We start from the raw sequence: 24634 nt of genomic DNA, 5'->3' as shown, positions 1-24634 counted from the left end.
CGGGAGCGGGAGTGGCGGAGGTCAAGCTCAGGTACCAGTCCGCGCAGACGGCCGCCTCTCGTGTTGTCTCACGTGTTCCTGGTTGACGAGGCTGTCCGTCACAGCCCCTTCTCTGGGGCCGGTGTCATCCCTGGGCAGAAGCGCTCCTCGGGACTGTGCTGCCACACTTTGGGGTCCATGTGATGCAAAGGGGGCCTTGGCGTTGGGGCTTCTCAGTCGCTCAAACCCCTCCCTAAGCCCTAGACCATTGTCGCTGATCTCAGAACGCACTGCCGTCACCTGGTGGCGGGGGTGAGGGCGTCCCATGAAAAAAAAAGGAGGCCAGACGCCGACTGGGGTCTGCCGGCTTAGAGTCCAGTTAGAGTCTGTTTTGCATTTCGTATTCTATCTCTAACTTAAGTATGGAAAACATATTGGAATTCAGTAATTCGTAAGCCTTTTATAAACTCAGATGAATGTGATAAGGGCCCAGAGAAATGGTTTCTGTAATTTTTCACTATAAAACGTTACACCTTCTATCATGTTTCTCCTATGTTTTTTTTTTCATAAATTCCATGAAGAATGCATTGTATTTCTAAATACAGAGAAATTACCGAATATTGTTTTAGAGTCCCACTAGTCCTGAAGGCCATATAGAAATTTCATTTGGTAGCTTCATTTTGGAAAAGTGTCCTGGGCAGAAATTATTTTTCACGAGTCCCTAGAATACATTTAAAGGGGCCGACAGTGTTTCTTAACGTCCGCTACTGAGTCGTTACCCAAAAACCTCAAATAATTCCCTCCTGCTCTTCAAGGCGAATGATGATTTCCTCTGAACGATTACATTTTTAAGTGAACATCTTGAGTTTTACGATCCTTGTGAATATCACGTGTTCGTCATATTTTTAATAATACATGAAAACAAAACAAAATATATCCCATCCAAAAAACTAACCCCTTTTTTCCTTGAATTTTCTTCTTTCTCACCTGCCTTCAGAAATCAACAGAAAAAGAAAGACTAGGCACACAGTAAAATATTATTAAGGCTTAGACAGGCTTTTTTTTTTCACCCAGTACTACTGCGTTTTATCAAAGAAGCAATCATCGTTTACTGTATCCCGTGGCTCAAATAAGAGATTCCTATGAAACCCTTTTCCTTTAACCAACAAAGATTGCGTAAAGGGAAGGGAGCCCAGAGTCACTTCACGGCTCTCCCATTCGGCTGCCGGCCTGTTATAATCTGACCCCACGTTAACGACCGTCGAACATCCTTTCATCGATTTAAGTTGGCTTCAATGTCTGTGTCCACCTGAGGCGGTGGCCTTTTTTGTTTAACGCAAAAGAAATTCTCTCTCAGTTCGCTACCCGGTGATGCCCGCGTGCTCACGAGTGTGTCTGCCTGGTACGCAGAGAGCAGCTCTGCCTGGACTTGGGCGTCAAGGTCATCCTGCCGCAGGCTGGGGTCGCCCAGCTGTGCTGTTTAAGATGTTTTCACAGCTCTAGCGAAGATGACATTATGTCCATCATCTGCCGTTTTATTTTTGCAGGAGTGTTTTTCCAGATTTAAAAGTAAAAAAACAACGAGGAGCAACAGTATCCTGTAGTAATTGAACTTTAGGGGGTTTATTACTGGAAAAAATGCTTTTAAAATAATACCAGAGGTGAGAATTAGGCTAGACGTGCCATTTATTTGGGGAGGAACGTTAAACGTAAAACTGCTGTCACAGAGACTCAGATAAGCTGTTGAAGTTACTAACTTTTTTGTTTTATTTTCCTTTACAACTGAATCAAGGGAAGAAATCCATATAGTTAAAATTAGTGAATTTGGCTTTCATGTGTACCTCTATTATTATTAACAACGCTTAAATTTCAAGATCGCTCATGCTTTTTCAAGTATGCTTTTTACTATATATGGAGGACTGGATTATATCGAATTTTAAAATTTTTAATTGAGATGTAATTGACATATAACATTATTAGTTTCAGGCCATACAACATAATAATTCAATATTTATGTCCATCGTAAAGTGATCACAACAGTAAGTCCAGTTAATGTCCATTATCACATAGTTACAAATCCTTTTGCTTTGTGATGAGAGCTTTTAAGAAGGAACTTTCAGGAACTTTCACATATGCAACACAGTATTAAGTACAGTTACCGTGCTATACATTACATTCCAGGACTTTCTTATTTTGTAACTGGAAGTTTGTACCTTTTGACCCCCTTTACCCATTTTGTTCTCCCTCCCCCCACCCCCGTCTGACAGCCACCAGTCTGTTCTCTGTATCTACGAGTTCAGGTTTTTTGTTTGTTTGTTTGTTTGTTTTTTAGATCCCACATGTAAGTGAGATCCTATGGTATGTGTCTGACTTATTTCACTTAGAATAATGCCCTCTTGTTGTCGCAAATGAATCATTGGATATTTTTAAATGCTCCTTTGGGGGAGAAATCCCCATCGAAGCGACTTAAGTCTGCAGAAGCAGCGAGGGGGTGGGGGGGGGTGGGGAGTGGGTCCAGGCGTCCCCAGGGGGCAGCACTGGGAGAGTCGCTCTGCTGTGTCTCCTCACAGCACTGTGCTTCCTGCGACGTTCACTTCCCCTGGGAGGCTAGGGCCGTGGTTTTTTTTTTTTTTTTTTTTTTTTAGCAGTATACGCTTTCCCTGAGATGGATCAGCATGACGTTTATGATCACGGTGTCAGCTGTAATAGACAGACTCTAGAATTCTTACAGTTGTGGAAAATTACCTTGTGCCATGACTGCAGATGTGAGCCGCAGAGCTGAACTAAGCTCATTCTGGCCTCTCTGGTGCAGTGTCTCTCGATTTTCAGCTTTGTGTTTCCCATTTCGAGCCGCTCGTCGTAAAGCGTTTGTCTCCCCTCCACGGGAACGCCGACGTTGGGGGGGGGCCTCCCATCGTAATGCGTGCTTTCCCACCGCAGTGCGCCTCTGGCCCCGGGACCTTGGGGAGCTGCTTTGAGAGCCGCGTGGTTGTCGTCTGCGAGAAGATGATGAGCCGGGCCTGCTGGGCCAAGTCCAAGCATCTGATCCACTCGAAGACGTTCCGTGGGATGACCCTCTTACACCTGGCCGCTGCCCAGGGTTACGCCACCCTCATCCAGACCCTCATCAAATGGCGGTAAGGCCGGGGTGCCCGCGGCCGGTGGGCGTCCTCGCTCAGTGACACGCGGCTTGTCCTTGAGCGTTTCCCTAGTGTGGAGATCTGGCCATTCAGTGAGCGTGCTAGCCTGTTAGCAAACGGCTTCCTCCGAGGCCAGTTTCCAAGAGAACTTTATGAACTTCTGCCCAAGTTCATATATACTGAGCAAGACACTAACCGAACGCTGGAATTTTTATTTCCTCTGGGCACCTAGCCAAATCGAGAGTCCAAGCCACCCTGTGAAACTCGGGACCCTGTCTCGTCACCTGAAGGGTGTTGATGCTCAGCCCGGTTTCGCCTCGGGGGTTTGGTAACCGTCAGCGATCCCTTCCAACACTGAGTAATCTTTCAGTAATTGCTGGTGCTCTCCCTTACAGCACGAAGCACGCAGATAGTATCGATCTGGAGCTGGAGGTCGACCCCTTGAATGTGGACCACTTCTCCTGTACCCCTCTGGTAAGGAATGGCTTCCTTTACTTCCCGAACCGTTTTTCTAGGCCGGCGTAGGGATGTGCCTGGCGCCCTGTGTTATCCCTCACGGACCGATGATGTTGTCAGAGCCGCTTTGTAACGGTGACATTCGTGGCCCCGTCGGCATCGCCGGCAAGGGTGAATCTGTCAGGTGGCCGCAGCGGCAAAGTGAAATACGTCTTACTCGCGTTGAGAACGCTCGCTCTGTCTCCTTATTTGTTTTAGATGTGGGCGTGTGCCCTAGGGCACGTAGAAGCCGCTGTCGTGCTCTACAAGTGGGACCGCCGGGCCATCTCTATCCCTGACTCTCTAGGAAGGCTGCCTTTGGGGATTGCCAGGTCAAGGGGTCATGTGAAATTAGCAGAATGTCTGGAGCACCTGCAGAGAGATGAGCAGGCTCAGCTGGGCCAGAGCCCCAGAATCCACTGTCCTCCAAGCGAAGAGCCTACTACAGATAGCTGGATGACCCAGTGGCACAGTGAAGCCATCGACTCTCCAGAAATACCGAAAGGAGTCACCGTTATTGCAAGTACCAATCCAGGTAAAAATTTCAGAGCGTCATATCTCAGACTTGGCAGATTTCCCACGCGCTTCCCCTCAGCCACCCTCAGAAGAGCCCGTAAGATACAGGCATTTAAGGGTTTGGGTGGTTTTACGTTTCCGATTTTCCCTTTTAGCTGTAAGACTGTCTAGTGCTTCCTCACTATTCCCCACTCCCCAGCAAAATGCAGAAAGCAGCAAAAAAATCTATGTCCGTGCAAGAAAGATTCTGGAGGAGGATTATCTGGATACGACACGTGCCGCTGGGGAATATTTAAGTGTCAGGGACACGTCCTGAGCTCCGGCTTTGCCCTTCGTGTCTCTCAGGCATAGAGAAAGTGTTAATTCTTTAGGATTCCTGATTTTATTCCTGACTATCCTTTCTACTGTACTTTTCAGAGCTGAGAAGACCTCGGTCTGAACCCTCTAATTACTACAGCAGTGAGAGCCACAAAGATTATCCAGCTCCCAAAAAGCATAAATTGAACCCTGAGTCCTTCCAGGCAAGGCAGGAGAAGCTGCTTTCCACTGCACTGAGTCTGGAACAGCCAAATCTCAGGAAGCAGAGCCCTAGTTCTAAGCAGTCTGTCCCAGAGGCAGTGAGCCCCAGTGAAGGAGTGAGGGACCACAGCCGGGAGCTCTCCCCTCCCGCTCCAGAGCCTGCAGGAGGCCAAGCCTCTGGACCCCGGCCCGTAGGAAAGCGGAGTTCCAAAGATCTTTACCTTGGTGTGTCTACAGCACAGGTGACTGGAAATCCGAAGGGGACCAGTGTAGGAAAGGAGGCAGCACCTTCACAGGTGCGTCCACGGGAACCAATGAGTGTCCTGATGATGGCTAACAGAGAGGTGGTGAATACAGAGCTGGGGTCCTACCACGATAGTGCAGAAAACGAAGACTGCTCGCAGCCCATGGACGACATCCAGGTAAGCTCAGGCGAGGTAAGCCCGCAGAGGCCGGGGCGTCCGTCACCGCCGCCTCGACCCTCACACCCCATGTCCAGAGGTCACGCGACCGACCGCCTTCCCCGTGGCGGGTCGGAAGGCTGGTCTCTCGCGTGAGGATGCGAAGCGCCGTCTTTGCCTGGGTCACGAGTTCACCCAGGGAGTCGGCGCTGGGAAGGAACGGGCCGGAGCAGCAGAGGGGCCAGGGCCCAGCAGAGCCGCCCGCCCCGGCTCCTCAGGACCCACTCGGGACCCTGCTGCTTCCTTGCATCCGGGGTGACTGGTTCCACGGGTTTAGGTGCTAGTCATGGTAGGGTCATGGCTAGGATGAGAGGCCTGTGGTTAGAACTTAACAACGTAAGCGGTTTGATCAGCACGGCCGTCACCAGCCAGAAAGGGCATATCCGGCATGAGGCTCTCATGAGATGCAATGAAACAGCCCTGAAGCGGAACTCGACTGCCCTCCTAAGAAATCTAGGAACTCCCGAATCCCTTCAGAGCATGAGAATTGTTATAGGTTCAAAGAATGTATGCCGAAGTAAACTTGAGGTCGGGCTATTCTATTACGCAAGCGCATTCCAGTCATTAAAATGTGCTACGCAGGGGAGGACCAGACCAGCAGCCCGAGGACGTGTGTCCAACGTCCTCATTTTCCCACTTCCCATCAATATGGCCCGAAGCAAACGTAAAAGGAAAAACCTCCCCCAGGAAAAACCTCCCACAGTAGGGCGCCGTGCACCGGGGCGCAACGTGGCGACAGAGAGGCCGGAGGTCCCATACCCCGGCCGGCCTCTGAGGTGGGGACCAGCACCGAGCCCCCGCCCAGCACAGGGGAGAGGCCAGTACGGGACCAGTGCCCTCTCACCCCCTGGGTGGTCGCGGCTCCACTACTGAGCCACCGGTGGCGGGGGAGGGGGGGACGGGATGGGGACAGGGGGGCCGGGGGGCAGGCTGGGAAATCTGATGCTATTTTATACAAGGATGGGTACACGTCTTCTGTAAAGGACCGAATAGTAAATAGTCTAGGCCTTGTGGGCCGTGCAGACCTTGTCATGACTGCTCAGTCTGCCTCTACAGCGCACAAGCAGCCTCAGGGAACAGTAAATGAATGGCTGCGGCTACGTGCCAGTCAGACTTTATTTACACAAACAGGTCGCTGGCTGGACGTGGCCACCACAGTTTACCAGTTCCTGATGGAACCCATACCAGATACCAGTCGTAAGCCACCTAGAACAATATTTATAAACATAAACATATAGTCATACATCACCAGACTATGAAAATCAGCTCTAAAGAGGAGGAACCAAGTCAAGCATCTCGAAGAGTGCTGTCCGCTGGAGCTTCCCGCGGGGGCAGAGGTGTCCCACACCTGCACGGTCCGGCAGTGCGGCCACGAGTCAAACGTGGTGCTGGGCACCCGGAACGCAGCCGCTGTGACTCAGGAACGGAATTCCTCATTTTATCTGAGTTTAATGAAGTTTAAATATCCACGCGACAATGCAGCTTTGTAGCAGTTATCCGTCACTGCAACAGAGTCGTTGCCTAGACTAGAAAATAACCTTTAAAAATCCATTTTATATTGTCACCGAGCCTTGAGACAATAATAACATTTTGCTAAATCGAGGACACATCTATGAAAAAAGCGGCAGTCTAAAGAAGCACTTTAGCCAAATGAAAAAATAACCATGAAAAATAATGAAATAATCCAAGAAAGGGCCAGCCAGAGTTCATGGAGGAATGGACAATAAAACCAGTAAAAATGATCTGTCTGAATAATTATCGAGAGTGTGGTTGTATGTATAAGGCAGTTATTAAGAGGGAGTTCTTTAAATAGAAGAGGAATAATGTGTAAAAAATAACCTTAGAACTAAAATTTTGAATTCTTTAATCGAAACCAGAGAGGGCAGGAAGTGAAGAAGGTAGAAGGGTTTTAAAGCAGTTCTTCTGCTCAAGAGATAACAGGCTTTGTTCCTGTGAGATTGACAGATACGTGTGGGCTGAAATACGCTTCTTAGAAATGTCAGGTTAATAGGTAGCATAGAAACAGGCCAGAGAACTTCTGTGCCACCGAAGAAGAAAAAATTTGCCCCATTTGGAAAAAATTCAGGAACAGTAACAAAATAACAACAGTAATAGAAAACAGAAAGCGTCATATAGGAATATTTTCCAATTCCTTCCTGCTTTGGTGACTGATAACTCTATTAGAAGATTCTCAGATTGGGTAAAAAAAAAAAGCAAAATACACTCACTATATGTTGTATGCAAAAGACAACTAAAATGAAATGAAACGAGAAAACGAAGCGATGGGGAAAGATATAAAAGACAAATATGTATAAAGGAAAATAGACAAAAAGTACACTTCAAGGCAAATAGTACATAGATATAATAAGTACATATGTATATAATGTACCGAGGATCAGTCACGAACCATTGTGTACCTAACAACCTAACTCTTAAATATGAAGGCAAAAACTAGTAAATGTAAAATGTGGAGCCACAGCTATAATGACAATGTGAGACTAACACAAACATCTCAGAATTTGTTGGATCAAGTAAATATGAAAAGATATGAAAAAAAATTGAACCAGTAGTTATAAAGCTTGGCTTAATGTAGATTTACTATAAATGATATGTTCAATACATAATATATATAATTATGCAGATATATGTAATTAATATACCTAGTAAATATATATAATTGGTTTTTTACATATTCAAGACATGTATATGAATATTGCTCATATACCAGGACACCAAGAGAATTTAAATAAGAACCCAAAGCTGCACATTTAAAAGCTATCTTCTCTGACTATAATCCAAGAAATTTAGAAATGAAGGACATGATTTTTTAGGTCCAACTGCTTAGAATATTATTATTTGGTTTAAACTTATTTAAATTTCATTGCTTTTGTAGCCATTACAATAAAAAAATCAGCTACTTAGTATTCCAGAGTGTTGCACTTATGATGTTAAGATGTTCTTTTACTGATAGGTGTTTATAAAAACAGAGGATTTGGGGGGTGACTATAGAGTCAGTCTCCAGAGTCTTCAGGCTCCAGAATTTCCACTTTGCTTTTAATAAAATATTTTAACATTTTCCTGGGGTAAAAAAAAAATCAAGGTAGGACGTACTTCCTACTGTTTGAGTTACAAATCAAGGGAGCCAATAGTGAAGAACAAAAAGCTGAGATATTTTTTCTCTAAACGTTTTTGTTTTGTATTCCTGTTACAAAAATAATTCTTGTTCTGTGTTGAAAATTTAGAAAATTACTCGTGTTTTCAACAGCTTTATCGAGATTTAAGTTACATCCTAGGACATGCACCTGTTGCACGTGTTCAGCGTGGTGCATGTTTCACATGGATACAGCTGTGCAGCCATCCCCACGATTCCACTTAGAGCCCTTCCATCACCCCCCAAAGCCCCCCTGGGCCATCGCAGTCCATCTCTGCTCCCATCTTAGTCCCGGGCAACCACCGACCCGATTTCTATCCCCAGAAATTTCATGTAAAAGGGATCATAAATGATGTAGTCTTCTGTGTCTGGCTTCTTCCACTTAGCATAAAGTTTTTAAGATTCATGTCGTAAGATAAGCGTTTTGTCACCTGTGTATAGACCCTTCCAGAACATTTTCAGTTCACTTAGAAACTTAAACTGCCGTATTGCCGTATCTCTGTTATCAGGAGATATGTGAGGACGGTTTTGAAACGAGGCCACGTCTCTGGTTCCGATAACGTGCACCTCACTCCAGATGCATCTTAAGGGTTCCTAACTGCGTCTGTCAGGAATGTGTTGGGCGCAAGTATCACTTGACTGCGGCGGTTTGATTTGAAAAAACAATGTATTTTTCTCACGTGGCAAGCAGTCCACAGGTTCAGTTGCTCAGTGATGCCATCAGGGACCCAGACTTTTTTCTGGGTGTTCTGTTCTTGTTGGCCCTCCTCTTTGTGCTTGGCGCTTTGCGGTCATCACAGTGTGACTGCGAGCTTGTCTGCGGTCAGTCAGGCAGGAGGAGGGCGGGAGGGCCAGGCACACTGGTACCCTTCGTGGGGAGAGCAGCGTCTCTGCCTCAGGCCCTCCTGGCAGTCTTCCAGAAGTGGGTCTTCTGTCTCATTGTCCAGAAGCGGGTCACAGTCTCCCTCTGTGCACAGGAGGGCGGAAAGCCCAGACAAGGTTTATCACGATTGTCTTGTCACACACGAGCTGTCCCCTGGGGTTTGGCTCGTTTCTTCTCTCCATGAAATGGGTTCTCTAGGCCAGGCACAATGGCAGGGCCGGGGGCGGGGAGGTATTGGTTAGGTAACCAGTAGTGTCACCATGTTACTATGACAACTTATTATAGAATTGCCTAGTCGTGGCATCATTAAGTGGTTGATTCTAGGTGACAGTAGAGAGTGGGCACAAGCCGGAAGTGCTGTAAGACGTGACTAAAGGTCTTTGGCCAAACTGTGCTTTGGAGATCAGGTCTCAGCACATTCGGGTGAACTGTGTAAAACCTGACGACATGGAGTGAACCGGACTGAGGTGTCCGCCCCCCACCGCCCTGTTTCTTTTCCTCCAAGGTCGGGGAGGGGAGGTAGGCCTGGCTAACGTCGGAGCTTCCCTTCTAACCCGTGTCTTGTGAACGCCGGCTTCCAGGTAAACATGATGACGCTGGCAGAACACATCATTGAAGCCACACCTGACCGAATCAAGCAGGAGAGTTTCGTGCCCATGGAGTCCTCAACCCTGGAGAAAACAGATACGGCCACTATTAGCGGTACAATGAGCTGGCTGGCCAGTTACCTGGCCGATGTCGACCATCTGCCAAGTGCCGTCCAGATCAGGTCAGTCTATGCGGGGTTTAAGTGGCAGCGTGGGTGACCCATCGGCCTAGTCGGAGGGGTGCTGAGTCGGCAGGACCTTATTAGCGAGCGGGGGAGGCATTAGGACAAGCTCCGTTGTCACTTGCAAGACCCGCTATGTCCTCACCTCTTCCATGGCTTTTCTCCCCGAATCGGAGCACGTAAGATGATGTATCATACGGTTTTTCCCCAAATGCAGTCGAAGTTCCATTAGAGCAGAGAGGGCGGTGTACTTCGTGGGGTTAGCACTTCGCATAGCAGTAAACTCGTCACAAGTGCTCAGCGTGCACTTACTGGCTGGAGGACGATTCAGGTCGGGCACGTTTAGTGACTTAGCCGACCGACCAGGGGCATATTCCTGACAGTCCACAGTGGCTCCTGGTGGCCGCCGTCTCGTCTCCTAAGTCAGCATGTGACGGACCGGGCAGATCGGTCACCAGTCTGCCGCCCGTGTCTCCTCTCGCTTCAGGAGCGCGTACAACGAGCCTCTGACCCCTTCTTCCAATACCAGCTTGAGCCCCGGAGGCTCTCCGGTCAGCGAGATGGCTTTCGAGAGACCGAGCCTGCCCTCCGCGGCCGACTGGTCAGAGTTCCTGAGCGCGTCGACCAGTGAGAAGGTGGAGAATGAGCTCGCTCAGCTCACCCTGTCTGACCACGAGCAGAGAGAGCTCTACGAAGCGGCCAGGCTCGTCCAGACGGCGTTCCGGAAATACAAGGTAGAGGACAGTCCTGCCGTGACGCTCCTAAGATCAGGGAGGTGGACGGAAGTCAGAAGCAGCCCAGCTAGAACATACGCCGTTTCTTTCTTTCCTCTGAGTTTGTAGAATTTTTTATTTGGAATCATTAATAATTTTCAGAGGCTGTAGTAAAAAACAAACAAACAAATAAACAGAAAAACCTGACCAGTAGTATGGTGGATATCAGCATCTCAACTTACTGCTGGTAAATAACGTATTTATCATTTAGTTACTACGGACTGAGTTGGCGCCTCTGCCACAAGGAATTTATGACATGGAGCAGGGGTTTCTAACCGGAGGCCTAGGGACTGACTTGAGGCAGCCCGCAGACTCCTGAAATTTTAGGGTAAAGCAGCTGTGTGTGCAGTTTAGGTGGGAGAGGGTCCTAGTCTTCCCCAGGCTCTCAAATGAATCGCCGCCCTAAGCCGGCATTAAAAGCCATGGCTCATTCGTCCGAGAGTAGAGGGCTCACGTTATCTTGGGAAAGGACAGTGGAGATCTGGCAGTTTATAAGGACAAATACCTGATTTGTTAAATACTTTGCGAATGGATGTGTTTCGAGGCCTCCTAACATCTAAATATCACGGTTCTGCTTAGCAAGAGTAGTTGGAGATTTATTCTGTAAATTCATTTTTTTTAATTTATACTTAAAATTATCACTGTATTTTGCTAAACCCAGGCTGTCAGTTCCGACAAAGTTAATGAAATGAGCGATAGTTCTACGTAAGTCCTAGGAAAGTTGACATTTCCTTATACTAAATTATTAAAAAATATTTTTCCTTTACCTTTCAGGGCCGACCGTTGCGAGAACAGCAGGAAGTGGCTGCCGCCGTCATTCAGCGCTGTTACCGAAAATACAAGCAGGTAAACCAGGCTCGGGTCCCAGGGGGCGGTGCGCCTCGCCTGGCACGCACAAGGCCCCCGAAACCCTAACGTGCTCCCTGCTCGGTTCAAGGGCCGGCTCCGAATCGCCTCCATTAGAAACCAGAGGGACCCGTTCCAGGGGGTAAAAGAAAAGTTCGCAACTAAACCGATGCCACAGAATAATTTTTGTTCAAGGTTTTGGCCTTTCTATTACCACCTGCCTGAGATATTGGGCTGATACGAAGGAGGTCGTTGGCGTGTGAAGCGAGGGCCTTGACACACATAAAACTCCGGAGCAACTAGACGATAGCACTTTTAGCCATTTTCCTTTAGCCTTCTTTATATCCATCTTAGAGTGAGTGAGTGTCACGATCTTTGGAAAGCTGAGGCTGCTTTTGCATTCCCTCCTTAACAGATGCGAGAATATCTAAGTACCTTTTCCTGCAGTCTTCCTCTGCCGGAAACAGCCTGCAGGGTTAAGTAACTAGCATGGGGACCTGTACGTCCCTGTATGTCCCAGCTCTTTCTTTCAGGCACATCACCCCATTCGGCCCTTACCGTTATTTGGAGTAAACGATTTGATTTCCATTTTACAGATGAAGAAGCTGAGGCTCAGAGAAATTAAGAACGTATTAATGAGACCTCTCTAACGTAGGTGGTTAGAAAGTATAAAACATTGCCTAACTGAGTTTCATATGGTTCGTATGATAAAGTCCAGTCCTGTCAGTAAATTCTGGAACCTTTTATTAGGTTGCGCTTTAGGTAGGTTTTATCTTTTCATTTCAGGAATAATAAATGCTAAGACGTACACTAGCCACATAGAGATTCGGGGCTGTGGCCTCTTTTCTGGTCTAGGGCTTTGATTTCTCATTTCTCTGGGATTCAGCCCTATCCGTGAGTGGGGTGGGGCGGGGCGGGGCTACCTTCATCTTATGGCCAGTTGAGTTCTCGATCCCAGAAAATGAAGGTTTATTGTGTAAACGCTGACACCACAGTCCCTGTAACTGCGGCGGGAGGGGGCGCGGCCTTGCCCTCCGGTCCCCGTGTGGCAGGCAGGCCGCGTGTTAGCGCAGGTGATGCACAGAATCGGAGTTTCGCGTCCGCGATTACAGCAGGTGTTTATTCCAAAATGTGAGGGTCTTTTTAATCCCCTCCCAAAGACGTGTTGCCTACATCCAGTAAGACAGAAGGCGTTCCTTTTTGAAATATTGACAAATGTGAGGCAGATATTTTGGAAGACGGAAGGCGTTGATACAGCCAGGCTGCCTTTTTTTGTTGGTGGTGGTGGGCGTTTTATCGGTTCTGGTTTTTAATTTCATTCTATTCAGCAATCTAACATTAATCTTGTATTTTCTGTTTCTCCCCCAAGCTGACATGGATAGCCTTGAAGGTAATGATATACCCAAGCCCTCTCACAAACCATTCCACCAGAGTCACAAACTCCACACCCATCACCAGCTACAAGAAGGGCCCTTCGGTTGGCAGGGTCATGAAATAGGCATACTCCCCTTGCCAGGCCATTAACCACAGTGCATCTGCCCTCCGGGGACCGTGTAGTTGTTCAGTTGGAGTAGTATGTTTTGACAGTAGTGATAATTGGACGTTTTCTTGGCCAACGTCAATCTAAAGAATCCATCCAAGCCAGTTCCCGCGAGCCCAGTGAGCTGCAGAGTAAGTCACCTTCCCCCGGTGTGCTCCGGGCCCAGCAGGCTCTGGGTGTGCGGTGCGCGTAGGCCGCGCTGTTGAAAACCACAGAAGCTCTGTAGGATATCGCAGATGCAAATGTAAAGCAGGTCAGATGAGAGGAACAAGATCCTTGCAGAAGGCTCTTGTGTCTAGAACATTCTAAGAAGTCAGTTTCTTCTCACCCCGCCTCATACACGCAGTGGTGTACTTGGGCGCAGGGCTGTTCTGAGGACTGTTTTTCCCCATGCTGGTAAGTCACCTTCTTGAAAGCAGAGGGCTTGGTCGTCCCCAGGGTCATATTCTGTGTCCTGAGCAGTTTGGAATAGCATTTTTTAAATATGGAGAGCTCTGTATTTTTAGTGCGTAGAGACAGAAATGGCAGAGCAGCCTTCTCACGTGCCCTCACCCTTCATCTTGGCAGCTCTGCTGCAGGCTGGGTCGGGGGGCCGCCCGCCCTGGCTCCCGAGCGGTCCCCAGTTCCACGATGACTTTCCGGGATTCGTGGTTCACCCCCGTGTTAGTCCTATGAGTGTCAACCTTTTGCAGGTTAAAATGGCTCAAAGGTGTCAGCGTTTCATGATAAGCCTTGTATTTGGGACCTTGTAACTCAGAAATTTCTTACATGAAATGATGGTTAGGAACTGGATGCTGACTGCTGAGTACGCTTGTGGGGGTGGGGGGCACGGGAGGCCCGCAGAAGGTTAACTAAGAATGCTTCCAAATTGGATAGTGAATATTAACCTTACACTTTCACATTTTTCTATGTAAGTTTTTAAGATTCCTAAGTGTCTAAATGGCTTGCTATTAATTTTTGTTTTCAAGAAGGGCAATATATTTTGATGTTTTGGGGAGAAAGCATTTTTCCCAAATAATTTAAGCAATACTTGATCTGAAGGGGATCCTTAAAGTAAAATTTTGCATTTCACAAAGGTACGTGTGATGATTCTCAGTTTGCCTCTTTGGCGATTAAACCCAAAACAGAGAGAATCTGGTAATAAAGGGGAAAAAGTCATTTCTCTTCTTTCCTCCCCCGATAAGCTCAGAGAACACAAAACTCGAGTGGCTCCCGTTGTTACTGGTTTTGCTTCTTCTTGTTTCCCCTGCAGTATGCACTTTATAAAAAGATGACACAGGCTGCCATCCTCATCCAGAGCAAATTCCGAAGTTACTACGAACAGAAGAAATTCCAGCAGAGCCGGCGTGCGGCTGTGCTGATCCAGAAGTATTACCGGAGCTATAAGAAATGCGGCAAGCGACGGCAGGCTCGCCGGACGGCTGTGATTGTCCAGCAGAAACTCAGGTGAGCCGAGGAGGTGTCGCGGAGCGAAAGCTGTTCGGGGAAGAGAACCCCGACTTAGTTGCCAGGACGGCCCTGTGCCGGCGTCAGGGTCTGTGCAGGGACTAAAGAATTTTGCACCCATTTCCTATCCAGACCATTCTAGATATCGCGACATCGTATAGTTCTGCCTGCGAGTCGTCTCGTTTTGTCTGTTTAGCTCGTTCTCCGTCCCCCTCCCACCCAACGATTTCGATGTCACTGGCCCATTTTCAACTTATATCAGAATTTGTCAGGACCCGAGTTTCTGCTCAGAACGGTGGCACTCTGTCATAGTAGTCTAAAAGGAGGCGTCACTACACGTGAGGACTTGGAAAGGTAGAGCGAAGCGAGTCCGCTTGAGAGAGTGTAAGAAAAATGTTTCGCACCGTGGACTCTGCTGGCACAGGCAGCTGAGACAATAGTAGCCCAGAGGGTCAGAGTCAGGCAGGTCCACGTCTAAACTGAGAAAGCCCATCGAATGCCAGAAGGCCTCTTTCAGCAAAGCGATCGTATCGAGTGTTGCCGAGTGACATCTGATTTTCCATTTTTACGTCGTCGCCCTTAGAGCTGGTCGGAAGTGCTCCCACAGCCCCACCCGCTTCTCCCAGCGATGCTCAGATGCAGGGCCGGAAAGCCGCATACGCTTGTGCTGGCGGATTTGCTACGTGAACCGTTTCATTGAAAGTCCTGTATCCCTACTGACTCGTTGTCAACTTTTGCATATCAAGTTTTACAGCGCCCTCCCCGTGACATTAATTAATACTCTGGCTTTTCCAGGAGCAGTTTGCTAACCAAAAAGCAGGACCAAGCTGCTCGAAAAATAATGAGGTTTCTCCGACGCTGTCGTCACAGGTACATTAGCCCTCGTCTATACATTTTACTCATCACGACTAATAAAACAACCCTGCTCCCCCGAACCACTCATTAACTCCGACGTAGAGCCACCACCCCGCCCCCTCCCCTCCAAGTAATCAAAAGAATCCTCCCACACTGCCACAGGACAGTACGACCCGCTAACTAGGGACCGATTGCTGCCGCGGGAAGGTTCGTAGCCGTTCCAGACCATGCGCACACGGTGGACGGTGGACAGTCACGCCAGCGTTTCTCTGTTTCAGTTCAGCGCAAGGACAGCTTAACGCGGACAAGCTTTTCGTCCCACGTGCCCCTTTAGCGTGTTATTTCTGTGCCGCGTCGCAGCACGTTCTGCACGCTAACCCCTGACTGTGCTAATGTGTGTCCAGACAGAAAATAAACAGTTTCTATTCCCCAGGAAAGGGTAGAAAGCCACTAATTCCATCCGAGTTCCTGCTGTAGAATTTCTGCTGAATAGCTGCTGCCCTCTGCTGGACACGGAGTGGCTCACAGGCTGCGTTAAACTAATAAAGCTAGTCCCTGCCGAGGAGCAGAAGTTCTGGCAGTGAAACTGCAGGGAAGGGCGCATCTGACATGAGAGGCACATCTGCAGTTAGGAGAACACGGGTCGCTGAGACCCCGCCCTCCGCGGAGACACGCGACCTTCCCGGGGAGCTAAGCTGCAGGGGTTCCCTCAAATCGGAGCTCTCTTCGTGAAGGAGACGGGGTCCTCTCCTTAGATTTTGGGGGCTGGTGATGAGCGTTTTGTTTCTTTAGGCTCTCAGTCCAGTCTGGGTCTGTAAGTGGCCGTGGGAGCTGGCCGCGATGACATCCCGTGGTCCTGTACTTCCTCCGGGCATCGGCCAGGGTGCGGCTCCCAGACCCCCTTCATGGGCACCCCGTAATGTCGTTTCCTCTTCTTGTCTGATGGTGCCGAAGCCCGAGTGTTCACACGCATTCAGAGGCTTCGTTTTGCTTGAGTTTTTCTTACCCCTAAAACTATCTACTCGCTAACTTGGAAAATATTTTGACTTTGAGACCGAATAGGGGCTAACTGGGCACTTGTGCTTTTAGGAAATTAACCAAAGGATCCTTTACATGACACAAGGGACGATGCAGGGAGCCACACACGTGAACAATAGTAAAACCTTTCCTTAGGGTACGCTTGGTGTTCTCTAGGATGCTGGGAAAGAAGCAGATGCCTCAGCTACCCGCCTGCCCTCTGCCAGGCAGTGACTGGCGGGTCCCGCCCTGATTGGCCGGCCTGTGCGGTACCCGGGTCACTGCCCTGAAGCAGGAAGTCTTTAGGAAACGCATATCAAAACATGGGGTGTGGCCACGACATAGTGAAATTAATTCCACAAGCCTACCGAGCCAGTCTCTTTCCTCCATCACTCAGTCACACCTGTGACGTGGCACTCCAGTCCTTGCATCCGATGGAATAGGACTTACCTGGGCCCCGTTCATGTCCTCACGTGCTCACCACCCCTTCTTCCCTTTTACTCTCTCACCTGCCAGACGAGAGAAAGCCCAGGAATGTTAGCGCCAGCGCTGTTGAGACTGTGCTTAATACTCACCTGACAGCTTTTATTTCCAAGAAAATTACCTTTACATTTCGCTTTAGGCCACTTCAGACAAACCAAACTGTTCACAAGTTACATTTTCCGTGTTTTCTTTTAGTCTTATCCTTAAGCTCCAAAAATCTGGATAGGTGATGCAATCTTAGCGAACATGAGCAAAATTACATAAAGTGCCACGCCCGTTTTCTGTCTGTCTTTTTTTTTTTTTTCTTTCTTTTATTTGGCCCAAGGCATGCCCCATGTTTCCAATAGGTGAGTTGAGAGGGTCAGATATTTAAACACAGTTTGAAAAAAGAACTACCGTGTTGCGAGCATCATGCTTGGAAACTGTCTCGCCAGTTCGCATAACAACTCTTTTTAGGTATAAATCGTTGTTCCCGTTTTAGAAACAAAGAAACCGCAGTTAAGCAGAGATGACTGAGACATATAGTCTCTGCCTCACAGCAGCCTAACTTCTTAGTATGATCTACGTAAAGACAGATTAACAGTAGAAGTGGACCACTGGAAAGCAACAGAAAGTGTTAGGTACAGACGCAGTCTGGGCAACCTTAAGACTCGATCTCGTTGTTTTCAATGACATATACCTGCTCTGCTCTGAATGTGCCCGCTCCCGCCCCCCCCCAAAAGATACTTAAAACATAAATGCATAAAAGGCTGCTCCCCAACGTGGGCCGAACAAAGGAAACCTTTCATTCGTGTGTTCAGAGTTCTCTTTCTAGAAACTGGTAGGGAAGCTTTTCATGATGATTTTACCTTTTCTAGGTTCATGTTCTAACTGGTGATAACCTCGTAAGGCTAACAAGGAAGTGTGTTATGAAGAGAGCATCAGAAAATGGACTCTGAATTTCCATTCATTATTTAGGATGAAATAAAGACCCTACTTTTGTTTAAAACCTCCTTTTGTTACTTGCTTTTTTATAGGTCAGATTGTAGAAAAATGTGCAGGCAAATTTTAATATCCTTTATACACTGACTGCGCGAGATCGCTGTTGACTGCCCGTTCCTATGTATTTGATGAAGGAATTTAGAGAAATCCCGAAAACCTATCCTGGATACGTTAACTCGTGTTTTCCCTAGGCGGAGTATAATCCTGTTTTCGTTCTGGGTTACCGGATATTAAGAGAAATTATGCGGGTTGTCCCTTAGAAGCATTAAAATAGAAAACCTCACCTGACCCCCTCTTAGCAAAAAGTAGGTAGATAGTGGCTTCAGGAATCAATAAGAGATGTCCCATTTCTTAAGAATTTGCTGTCACATGGTCCCCCACATTTTTAGACTTAAGAATAAATCGACGAGTTTTCTACCTGCTCATTTCACATGCCCCCACCACTTCTTTCTTTCCATAAAAGGAGCCACTTTATACTCTCTGTTGAAATAAAGCTATTGACAATATTTCTGTTGTGACCCTCACATGCTAATAGCTCTTTGGTGTTGTTTTACTGTCTAAAGCCCCCTGGTGGACCATAGGCTGTACAAAAGGGTGAGTTTAGATGCCTGCCAGCCAGTTTATCTTCCATTTTCAATATTTTGCTTTTTGCTTGCTTGCATGGGGCTGCAGCCTAGGTATGCCAGTAAGTTTCACATCCATCTTGAATGAAAATAAGATACAAGTAAAACTAACCCTGATTACTAACACTGCTACTTATACGACCGGAAAACGGTCACAAACAGTAGACGTACAAGTGCATGAGTAAGTGAAGGGCAGGGCCTTCCGCAGCCGCCACAGGGCATGCTTAGAACTTGGGGGCGAAGCCTTCAGTACGAGAAGGAAAAAGGAAAGATTGGCGGCACACGCGGAAATCTAAATAAGGCTGCGCTGTCAGAAGACATGGAGCGAGTGGCTGGTTGCGATTACAGCAATTTGCCATATGACATTCTCTCATCTGCCGCGTCCAAATTTCCGAAGCAAGGAGGCTCACTAGGCTTTACTTTTCTTTTTCTTTTTTTCTTTTAACAAATCTATTTCTCGTTTAGAATTACCGTTTGCCCATTACCCTGTTCCTATAGTTTTATTTTCTAAATCTCCCTTTCTCTGGCGCTATGAGGTAAGTCAGTACACAAAGGTGACCTTTTAGGATCAACCTAGGATATTCATTTAAAACAGTGAGCGAGCCCGACTCCCAGCCTGAGCGAGCCTGACTCCCAGCCTGAGTGAAGATAACGTGGTGTAAAGTGTCTTAAATCTGTGTGTTCTATGCTGCAGTTAAGAGGAGGTGTTCCAACAGAACTTGTATTTTAAAGACATGATCACGCATAGGTGTTCAGTAGACACCATGAGTGTTCCTGAGGTTTAGAATATAATGCTGATTTGTAAGTATGCACAAGGGGCGAAAGTCTCCGCTGGATGTGGCCTTAACACATCTTAAGTTATAATAAAAGATTTAGTGCCCCCAAAAAATCGTTTTTAAAAACCAGGAATAGAATTCCTCAAAATCAGCCTCGAATTTAAATTAATTTGACAAGTTTTGTCCTGTAGGTAGTCCCAGAGAAGACGTGTGAAAAATACAATCTGGGAGTTCCCTCTTTTGAGGCAACTCCACCCAACACCGCCCCTCCCCGCCCCTCACCCTCGACCTTGCACTAATAACTTGGTGCCGTCATTTGTAAGAGTCCTAAGAAAAGATCGTGCTTCAAAGAATCTAAAACTTCTAACGTTTCTGGAGATATTCGTTCCCATCTAACTACATGGATGTCGATGCTTATGCTTAGTCATTAGATTTTTAAGCCAAGGGTCAGCAAACCTTTTCTTAAAAGGCCCCACAATCTGTTTGCAAACGCCCAGTTCTGCCAGCGCAAAAGCTGCCATAGACAACACACAAACAACTATGGTGGCTGGGTTCTGATAAAGTTTGCCAACTTCCGATGATAGGAGACGAATTTTTATAAGTTATTCCTAATCTAAGACATTATTCCTATAAAAGATGTAAAGCCTCACCTATTTAAAACCATAGCTGGTTGCTGAAGGAAAAATTTGTTTCTTAAAAAAAAATAATAAAGCAGCTACACTCGTTTGTAAAATCAACTAGTTAGCCCTCTTTAGAATTAGGCAGTTTACCAATGAAATAGTTCACGTCCCATGCAGTAGAGCTGCCTCAGAGATGTCCATGTTTGAAATACAAGAGACAATGGGGACAAAAAAAAAATCTCCACTTCTCTCTTTTTCTATTCCCACTCACTGCACACATAGATAATGTTTCTGTCCATTTAAAAAAAAACTTTCTAAGAGCAGATGTGTGCCCTGGTGTTCAGTTTAACTGACAGTTGTATCTTGCGCGTTCTGCGTTAATGTAGTCTGATGCTGGTCAGTAAAAGTGGTAACGTACACGCTTTTGAAGCTTGTTAGTTTCTGGTACGTTGATGATCATTTTTAAGACTACATTTTCTAAAGGTGCTTTTCAGTGCCAACCGGAGTCCCTACCTTAATTCTTAAGTGTCTACTGTAGGCTAAGTTGGCATTTCATAAGATCCCTTATGCCTCTCGGTCTTTAGGGAGCTCGAGAGAGCAGCTGAGAAGCTCTAGGTCCCTTCTAGCATGGCCTTATTTATCTGCCTGTACAAACTGAGGAATAACTTACCTTCGACTTTGTCTGATTACCAGTAAGATCTCTCTCCCTCTCTGTTCCATCAGAGAAGTCACAGTGACACTCCCTCCGATAGTCCCCAAGTGGAAGTTGCTCTCGGGAGGCACGGCGTTCTCCGAGGAGAATTGACATTTCTGGAATTTATGTCACAGAAGATAATATCCCTTTTTTTATTCATTTATAAAACATACCATATTTAAGACATTTAAGGTTTACATATCAAAGGGTGATATTTGAAAACTTAAAGAATTAAGTCGTGTGGTACAGTGATTGTAAACCACTTTGTGACCCTAATTCCTTCATTAATGAAACAAAGATATCTTAAAAGGTAGGTGACGTCAGCCATCGGAATTGACATACGACAGGCTAATGCCAGCAGCAGAGCAGTCAGAAAAGGCTTCACATTTTTAGTCATTTGGGGAAGGCCAAGAAAAAGCATCAAAGACTCTTCCCTGAGCCCAGCTCTTTTTGACTTCAGGTTTAGCCTTTGATTTATTCAATCACTTAAAACAGAACTTTCAAATTCAAGATACCGTCACAGGGGATGTGTTCTGTTCTGGATGCAGTAACTGTTGATTTAAGAGAAAAAACTTGTTATACACACAGAGATTCGATTCAACAGTTTTAATTATTTTTCTAAAGGAAGCTGTTATACTGCTTTTCAGCAAATGACTGAAGGATTTCTGAGGTTGAAGAAACTTTTCAAGTGCACGTGCTGAAAATGCTACTTCCAGTTGGATTTTCAGTGTGTATAACAGGATGTTATTCAGTATTACAGCAGAAAACCAAGATACCTCATATGTAAAGGAAATATTAAATAATTGAATTACCTAATGATTTATCCTCAAAGTACTAACCCTAGAAAGAACAGTACCTCTTTCCCTAGTTAGAAAATGGCGTCCACTTCTCTCTTTGGGACATTCCTGTTTTGCTGGACATTGAGACGCGTCCTTGCAAATCGGAGAGACCTCTCTCTGAGAAGCGGTTCCCAGCCGAGTCCCTTCTTCCCCGTGGCAGGTAGCATTTCTGCGAGAGCACTCTGTAACCCAGAACAATTGCTACAGGTATTAGACAGTGCAAATTCTGGTTTCAAAATGATCTATTTCTTGTAAATTGTTGGCTTAGTTACCCTTGTCTGAGAAAGGTGGGCAAAGCTCTCCTCCGGGCATAAAAGAACCCTCACTGGAGGAAGAAAAGATAACTCTTCTTGGTCACAAATTTTTAAACAGCAAATTTTCTGTTTGACGACTGGGTTCCCACACACCCACCTTTGCCAATGCTGCCAGGTACCATGGTAAGCGGTGGTTTCAGCACTGAGTATTCAGAGGGGCCCGAGAAATCTCTTCAAAGGTCATCACCAAAGTCAGCTTATACTTTTCGCTTTGTTACGTATACTTCTACCTCAGGGACAACTCTCTAGCAAGGCCTTGAAAGTCTACTGTGTAACTGAGAAACGCAAACAGCACTCTAGGTCAACTGATGTCCCACTCCAGTTACATTTGACAAGAGGTGCAGTTTCACAGTGGCCCCGAGGAGTAAGAAATGGATGTGGGGTGTGTCTCGTGATGTAATTTCAACCTCCAAAGTAATTTTTGTCTTACTTGCCTCTTTCAGGAAATGAATATTTTTGGAACACAGTGGTGTGTGTTAAATTGCAGACAACATGCTCTGTGTCATTCTTATTGGGCCTCTCTGTCTCTTTTGTTTTGCAATCCAAATGAGATTTCTGGAAAATGGCAAGATCTCTCTTTCCCTAAATTCCCCACAAGCTCTCGCAGCCCTCAGAGCAACAGGTAACTAATCAGAAAGCCACATCTGGCTGCCCTGTATATTTTGACGTCCGGCATCGCGGGAACATACCTGCTGAGATCCACTGACTCATGAAGCATTTCTCTGGCTGAGCGTTCCTGAGTAGATGTAATGAAGCAGCTTTGCCTTACGCTTCACTCATGAGCCATCGTCCACTGCGAGTTTCCGAAGCAGGCCTACTTCATTTATTCATGAATTATCATCGGACGTCTGATGGAAATAAACCCTGTGGGCTTTTGCTGGCTTTCAGCGCTGTTGCTTATACATCACGTCAGTACATTATGATGCAACTTTTTCTTTCTTTCTTTTGGTTGAGACTGCAACAATATCCCAGAGGGGCGATTACTTCCAGCCTAGGATGCTTGGGGGAAATCCTAGATTGCTTTTCACTTTAGTAGTCGACTGGTCACAGGCCAAAGCCTTGCTGTTCTTCCTAGTACCTTAGCTCCAAGCCGGCTGTGAGCGCACCGTCTCCCAGGTTACGCCGGGCGGCTGGGGGACCTGGTCCTTGAGCTCTCTCTGTGGTAGTGATAGCTTTGTACTTGAAGGAGCCATGGTTTCTGTCCCGTATCAGTTATCTTTACAATACCTGGGAAGACGGCTCCGCCTGTCTCGTGTGATGAAAGGAGTAAGCGCATCATGATGGGATGTGTTTTTAGACGTTTTTAGGTTCAGTTCTCTCTCAGCACCGAATGAGTCTTACAGTTCCTTAAGAGAACCAAAGATCAGTGACCCTTAGCTGAGTTTCTATAACGTAATACAACAAAAGTTGCCGAACATTTGTATTCTGTGTTCTATAGATATGGTGATCATGGGTACTGGATTTTTCAAGAATAATTCTAATCCAAAATTCTGGTTTATATCTACCAAGTTCACATACTGGAAAACATGCTTACAACCCAGATAATCTCAAAGAAGCCAGGTCAATCCCTTGATTTTGGTTTTGGCTTATAAAATAGAATTTTTTTCCCCTCCACCAAATTTTTAAATCGTTTTTTTATATCATGTGAATACAACATTTATATCATGTGAATACAACATGTAAGACACAGTAACAGGTGAATAGAAAACATCAACTTTTTTTCAAAGAACGACGAGCAGGAATAGCTATCACAAAAGGAACACATAGCACATTTTAGAAATACAAATAAGCAAGGAAAATCACCTAGAGACATTAACTGTTAAACCTTTATTGTGTATCCTTCTTGTGGTAGATAAATTTTTAGTTACCCTGTGCCTCTCAGTGATTATTCATATCTTGACTGACTTAGACAAGGCAACTGACAACTTTCTGCAACGGTTTGAAACACTGATTTGAAACATCTATTTCTTAGAATTGTTAACAAATCATATTAGATGCTGTTGCAAATCACCTCAGTCAGAGAATTGTTTTCTGTTTCTTTGGAGGCAATGTGACATTCAAATGTATTTTATCCGATTGACATTCGATATAAAACAAAACAAGGAATTAAGCACCCCTGCCTTATCCTAGTAAGCTACCCTCAAGTAACATTAAACCCCACTTAGGATTGTGATAGGGCAGACTGCAAAAGTTTCTCAATTTCATCTCAACTTTCAGAGGTAAGTCAGCCTCAACAACACGGCTTGCAGATTACACAATGAAGGAGGCTAAAAATCTTTGATTTCCTTGATTCTTAGGCCCATTCTTTTCATGTTTCAAATCTGTGTTGAAAATTGATAAGTACACTTTACGTGGACGTATTTTTTTCTCTAAAACATTGTAGTAAAATCTACATAGAGTCAGAGAATGACATTAGAATTGAGAAAATAGAAAAGTTTCCAACAACATTTATCTTTCATCTTTCAACGACATATTTCAACAAATGCCATGGTGATTTTCCCAATGGGTGTTTTCTAGCAAGTCTTTTGAGAAAAGAGAAAGTAAGAACTGAAATTTGTTTTGTTTTGTTTTTTTGTTTTTTTGTTAGCCTGAGAGATAATTGAGGCAGGGGAGTGGAGAGGCGAAGTCAGACGAACCTGGCTTGAAACCCTCGCTCTGCCATGTACTAACTATGTAATTTGGGGCAGGCTGCCTAAGTCCTATAAATCTCAGGTTCTACATTTACAAGTTGGAGACAACAGTGGTGTGAGAACTAAGGAAAGTAACAACGAAGTGACCTCTCCAGCTACTGGAACATAAGTGTTCTCTTCCCCTTTGTCCCGTAATTTCTTTAATGGCTTTCTGTTAAAAAATGCCTACGCCATTTAAATCATTTTGATATCATTTTATAATGCTAGTACACTGTGAAAACTTC

General features: G+C 46.0%; 1 protein-coding gene across 1 annotated transcript in view; it reads left to right on the top strand.

The window, feature by feature from the left end:
- Positions 1 to 24634, top strand: part of CAMTA1 (calmodulin binding transcription activator 1) — a 572496-nt gene that overhangs the window by 541362 nt on the left and 6500 nt on the right. The window contains exons 15-25 of the mRNA XM_023535618.1: positions 7 to 31; positions 2920 to 3116; positions 3515 to 3593; positions 3834 to 4149; positions 4548 to 5071; positions 9726 to 9913; positions 10401 to 10647; positions 11461 to 11532; positions 12902 to 12922; positions 14325 to 14518; positions 15314 to 15388. Coding sequence (XP_023391386.1) covers positions 7 to 31; positions 2920 to 3116; positions 3515 to 3593; positions 3834 to 4149; positions 4548 to 5071; positions 9726 to 9913; positions 10401 to 10647; positions 11461 to 11532; positions 12902 to 12922; positions 14325 to 14518; positions 15314 to 15388 — 1938 coding nt within the window. The remainder of the gene's footprint in view (positions 1 to 6; positions 32 to 2919; positions 3117 to 3514; positions 3594 to 3833; positions 4150 to 4547; positions 5072 to 9725; positions 9914 to 10400; positions 10648 to 11460; positions 11533 to 12901; positions 12923 to 14324; positions 14519 to 15313; positions 15389 to 24634) is intronic.

The sequence above is a fragment of the Pteropus vampyrus genome, unplaced genomic scaffold, assembly GCF_000151845.1.
Source record: "Pteropus vampyrus isolate Shadow unplaced genomic scaffold, Pvam_2.0 Scaffold142, whole genome shotgun sequence".
NCBI classification, from domain to species: Eukaryota; Metazoa; Chordata; class Mammalia; order Chiroptera; family Pteropodidae; genus Pteropus; species Pteropus vampyrus.
The sequence above is the reverse complement of the archived record's forward strand: the minus strand, read 5'-3'. Positions and strand labels throughout refer to the sequence as shown.